The 6,000-nt window shown below is 39.5% G+C and overlaps 1 protein-coding gene across 1 annotated transcript in view; it reads left to right on the forward strand.

The window, feature by feature from the left end:
• Window positions 1-4,891, forward strand: part of ATPCL (ATP-citrate synthase) — a 48,750-nt gene extending 43,859 nt beyond the window's left edge. The window contains exons 21-24 of the mRNA XM_073087225.1: window positions 494-656; window positions 2,157-2,290; window positions 3,005-3,211; window positions 3,836-4,891. Coding sequence (XP_072943326.1) covers window positions 494-656; window positions 2,157-2,290; window positions 3,005-3,211; window positions 3,836-3,998 — 667 coding nt within the window. The 3' untranslated portion in view covers window positions 3,999-4,891. The remainder of the gene's footprint in view (window positions 1-493; window positions 657-2,156; window positions 2,291-3,004; window positions 3,212-3,835) is intronic.
• The last annotated feature ends 1,109 nt before the right edge of the window (window positions 4,892-6,000 follow it).

Raw genomic sequence — 6,000 nt, forward strand, 5'->3', positions numbered from 1 at the left:
GAAGGTCTATTATATTGGTATGGGTGTTTGTGTATTCGACTTTGTTTGTGTCCATAACACCCACGATACAGAGAATCCTAGTGTGAAGCTGTGAGTGTAGAAAGCGTTTATATCGTTACCTATGTTTTTTTTTATAATATAGGAGCAGCAGACGAGCATTCAGTCCACCTGACGGTAAGTGACCATTGCCACTCATAGACATTCGTAATCAACCCCAGATAGGATTAGATATTCCTACCTGAGGTCGGCGACAGATGTGCCGCTACCCCTAGGACTAAGCTGGAACGCCTCGGAAAAGTGTATCTCCCTTACATCTTTTAGAACACAGCAGCGCTTAACGTTGCTGTTATAACAGCAGCGGTAAGGTGTGGCGGTGGTGCCGCCGGAGTCGAACCAAAAAGGGTTTTACCACTATCAAAGCTCGTTGAATGCTCGTATTTTACTTTTTAGCATAATTTATCTCTATTTTCTTGTTTTCTTATATCATCCCCAGGTTCCAACGCGAGCTCCCCGACTGGGCTTGCAAGTTCTTCGAGCTGGTGTTGATAGTGACCGCGGACCACGGCCCCGCTGTCTCCGGCGCTCACAACACGATGGTCACCGCTCGAGCCGGCAAGGACCTCATCTCGTCGGTGGTCAGCGGCCTGCTCACCATCGTGAGTATATAGGGGGTAGAGGGAGAGAGGGAGGGAGAGTAAGAGAGAGAGAGGGAGAGATAATAGGAGAATGGGTGAGAGAGAGACAGATAGATAGGAGACACTAAGAGGGCAAAGAAAGACATTGGATTGTAGAGGGAGACATAGAAGGAAATAGTGTTTTAGAGAGAGTAAGAGAGAGAGATAATAGGAGAATGGGTGAGAGAGGGAGGCAGATAGATAGAAGGGGAGACAGTAAGAGGGAAAAGAAAGACATTGGATAGTAGAGGGAGACAGAGAGGGAAATAGTATTTTAGAGAGAGGGAGATAGAGACAGATGGAGAGTGGGATTATCAGTGAACGAGGGAGATAAGAAAGAAGGGGGAAACAGTGAGAGAAGGACAAGGGAAAGAGGGAGCGAGAGAGGGAGATGGAGAGGTACAGGGAGTGTATGATAGAAACAAGCAAGGGATACAGTGAAAGAGCGAGACAGAGAGGGAGAGAGGGAGGGAGGGGACATACAATTAGTAAGAGAGAGCGTGCGTGGAACAAAGATACGAAAGAGGGGCAGTGAATGACCAAATGGTGGTGGTGTGTCATTTAAACAAATAAAAAGTGGGTCTCTGTTTGTATGTGTGTGTGTGTGCACATACACAAAAAACACGCACACACACATATAGAAACATTTTTATACGTGTATGTATATGTGCGTGGTTTTTTTTTCTCACGATGTTTTCCTTCACAGTGAAAGTCAAGTGATAATTGCAATAATTATCATGTAGAGTAAGATGTAAGTAGTATATAAGCTTGACACCTATTGTAAAAGAAGGTGTAATAAAGTACATCCGAATCCTATTGGACGTTTATTATTATCGTCTGAGAGAGAGAGCGAACGTGGAACATAAAGACAAGAGAGAGGAGCAGTGAATGACTAAATAGTGTGTCAGTTAAGAAAGAGTCGAGTGACTAATAATAAGTGGGTCTCTGTCTGTATGTGTGTGTGTGTGTGCGTGTGTGTGTGTGTGTGTGTGTGTGTGTGTGTGTGTGTGTGTGTGTGTGTGTGTGTGTGTGTGTACATACACAAGAAACACGCATAAACTTACACTTGTTATAGAAAAAAATCTTTATTTTGTTTATGTGTGTGCGTATGTTTTTTTCTCACGATGTTTTCCTTCACAGTTAAAGTCAAGTGATAAATGCAATAATTATCACAATATTATATATTTATTTATTTATTTGTTTACAAAATTGTGTACACTGAACATAACAAAGAAATAGAGCATTAAAAAGAAATGTAGTACAAAGGACTACTTGTTCCAACCTGGAATTTCTTCCAGCAGGTGATGGTCCCTATGGTCAGAAAAATTGTATGAAAGGCAAATAAAGTGTGCACAAAATAGATAGGTAGGATAGATATCATATACATATATACAATTATATACACATAATATATACATACAAATATATACTTATTTGTATTTGTATTATTATCATGTTCTTACAATATTATCATGTTCGCAGGGCGATCGTTTCGGCGGCGCGCTCGACCGTGCGGCGGTTGACTTCTGCGCCGCTTACGACAAGGGTCAGCATCCACAGGAGTTCGTCAACGAGAAACGGGCGAAGGGTGAGCTCATCATGGGCATTGGACATAGGTGTGTATGACCTAACCTAACCTTTTGTAGGTGGTAGAGTCAATACAAACATGTGTACAATATACACACATACATTCGCGCACACACGAACACAAACATTCACACTCACTCGCACGCACACACGCGTGTACTCACATACACACACACACGCGCGCGCGTACGCGTACACACACGTATAATCTAACCTAGTTTTGTAAGTGGTAGAATCAATAGATTTATTCGTGCAGTTAGCACAGAGGTGCGCACTCTCAGACACATGCAAACTCACTTATTCATATAAACAAATACATACACGCACACACACTATCATAAATGTACTATCTGGTTCAGTAACTTTTACGACACGCCTGGCTGGGCACCTTATATTGAGACTACTCCCGCCCATGGACATCTATAATCAAGATAGATAAAATTTCTAACTCTTGATGGCAACAATGTGCCGCTATCTCTGAGGAATAAGCTGGAACGTCTCTAAAAAATATGTACTCTTCATATCACACAGATTTAAAACATTACAACACAGCAGCGCTTAACACTGCTGTTGTAACAGAAATAGGTGTGGCAGTGGTGCCGTCAGAGTCGAACCACAATAGGTTCTACCACCTTCAAAAGTGGTGAACTTATGTAAATCTATCTCTTTACATACAACTTCTACCACCTTAATTAATATTGTTACAACCTTTTTTAATATTTTCTTTTTTTTTCTCCACCCAGAGTAAAATCAATCAACAACCCGGACTCCCGCGTCCGCGAGCTCAAGGCCTACGTCCGAGCCCGCTGGCCCGCGATGCCGGTGACCCGCTACGCTCTCGACGTGGAAGCTATCACCACGCGCAAGAAGCCGAACCTCATCCTGAACGTGGACGGCATCGTGGCCGCCGCGATGGTGGACATGCTGCGCCACTGCCAGCTGTTCTCGCAGTGAGTACATTACCCTCCGCACTGTTCCACATGCTGTTCCTCACACCCATTCTTTCCACACTGTTCACCACACTCTTTCCCTCCAAGCTCTTCCCCTCACTCTTTCCCTCCACTCTTTTCCTCCATACGCTTGCCCTCCGCACTCTTCCCCTCCAAACTCTTCTCCACTAGTTCCCCACCACCCGGCTTGTGGCTTGTGCAAAATTCTCACGATGACTTCACTCTTTGCCCCTTACTATGACTCAAATGGCAATTTTTACCCCTTTGGCCATTCTGTCCCCCTCCAGTCTGTTACTCTTCACACTCTTATCCCCACATTGTCTTCCACTTAACAGTGTGAAGAGAAGTTAACCCCTACCCTGTTACTCTACACACTGTTCTCCCCACTGTCCCCACTCCGTTTCCCACCATACTGTTCCCCAAAGCTTCCCCCACACTTTTCCCCCTAACACTGCCCCCACCCACTGCCATTCTGCTGGCTCCACACTATTCCCCCCACATTGAGAACTATGTATTTTTCACACTACCCCTCACTTTGCCAGCGCAGTGTTCACCTTGACATCTCACTCTGTAACAAGACACCTACCACATAACACCGTACTACCAACCCTTTCTTCCTTCCAGGGAGGAGGGCAACAACTACATCCAAATGGGCACAATAAACGCACTGTTCGTCCTCGGGCGGACTATCGGCCTCGTCGGCCACTACCTCGACCAAAAGCGGATGAAGCAGCCGCTGTACCGCCACCCGTGGGACGACATCACCTACATGTCGCCGCTCAACTAGGCGCCGCTGCGCAGGTGCGGCGGATAGATGGCGCTGTATACAGTGTGTGTGTAGATGGCGCGGTTAGTTGTTAATAAGCGATCTGTCTAAGTTTGCAATTGTCAAATTTGACGATATTGACACATTTTTCTAAAATTGACAAATATGTAAAGTTGTAAAATTTGTAAAATTGTCAAGTTTGTAAAATGTCAAATTTGTAAAATTGACAAAGTTTGTAAAATTGTCAAATTTGTAAAATCGCCAAATTTATAAAATTGTCAATTTGTAAAGTTGACAAATTTATCAAAAATGTCAAATGTGTAAATCTGTCAAATTTATCAAAATTGTCTAATTTGACAAATTTGTCAAAATAGACACTTGTCACATTGTCAAAATTGTCAAATTCGTCAAAACTGACATATTGTCAAAATTGACGATTATCGAAATTTGACCATTTCGAAGATCGATATTGGACCTTTTCAATAATCGAAATATGATTTTTTTAAAGATTAATATTCCACAATTTTAAATATAGAATTTTGACAATTTCAAAGATCACAGTTTGACAATTGTAAACATCGAAAATTGTCAATTTCAATGATCGAAATTTGACCATTACCAAATAATACGGACACATTCTCATAAATCTTTGCTAGGCAAAATTTAGATGGATTGAGTATTGACAACGAGTGTAGTTCTGGCTTAAGATATGGCGGTTGTTTGTTTGTGCGCCAGATGGCGCTGTATACAATTTGTTAAAGCTTTTGTTTCATAAAAATATGTAAATGACGCTAATTGTCACTAGATGGCGTTGTATTAAATTTGTGTATGTTGCTCACACTAAACTAGATGTCGCTGTTTATATGTATAGTCTGACAAGTTTTTCTGTGTGTGTGTGTGTGTGTGGCCATTTTCGAAAACGGTCACCTGTTGTCAGCTCCCTGAGTTATTTTCTAAATTCATAAAAAAATAAAACAGTTTTATTTTTAGCTTAAATTAATATAATTATGATCTTAATAAATTCCAACTTATTTATTGAAATAAAAGTTATTCAAATACAAGTTATTTGACAATAAAATTAATAAATTCCGCTGTATTTGTTGATATAAAAGTTATTTAAATACAATTTATTTACGGTTTAAGATATTTATTTTCTAAAACAGTACAACTCACTTACATAAGAAAATACATGTTCATTTTCAAATAAATACATCAAGCATCAATTTATTTCTCAATATAATTAATAAATTCCAACTTATTTGTTGAAATAAAAGTTATTCAAATACAAGTTATTTGCCAATAACATAAATAAATTCCAACTTATTTGTTGAAATAAAAGTTATTCGAATACAAGTTATTTGTCAATAAAATATGAATTCCAACTTATTTGTTGAAATAAAAGTTGTTCAAATACAAGTTATTTGTCAATAAAATTAATAAATTCTGACAAAATTATTAGAAATTCGTTATAATATGTTAAATATTGATAAATGATCGTTAATTTTTCCCACTTTTTAGGTATCTACCAACATTATGATGACAAGTGTCGCCCTCATCACACACACAGAAAAGTCTTTCATACTTTAGTTCTCACTTATAGGATTAAAATTGATATTAAAACTAATTTAAAAATCGTTACATGCACAAAATAAAAATATTTATTGAATCTGAATAAAAAATATGCAAATGTTGTCGTCCCGCTTCCTCGTAGCGTGTAAGAGTGAGATGGGTATATGTTTACAATTTTATGACGTATAGCGCCACCTATCGTAGTTAGTCATGTTTCTTTTTTGTTTTAGGTTAAATATGTTGTCATGGATGGAGTAATGGAATCGACTCCTAATAAATTATATTGTTTTCTATTTTTTGATGTGTCTTGGGTGTATGGGGGTAGAGTGACTACACAAGATCTATTAGGGCTAAAATACAGGTGTACAGTCGTGTCGTGGAATTTAACGACTTGGATCGTGAAAAGACACAACACGATACCGTGTCACGATTCAATTTTTAAGAATGAATATCA

The sequence above is a fragment of the Epargyreus clarus genome, unplaced genomic scaffold, assembly GCF_041222505.1.
Source record: "Epargyreus clarus isolate Ecla_fem2 unplaced genomic scaffold, WU_Ecla_fem_2.2 ptg000025l, whole genome shotgun sequence".
NCBI lineage: Eukaryota > Metazoa > Arthropoda > Insecta > Lepidoptera > Hesperiidae > Epargyreus > Epargyreus clarus.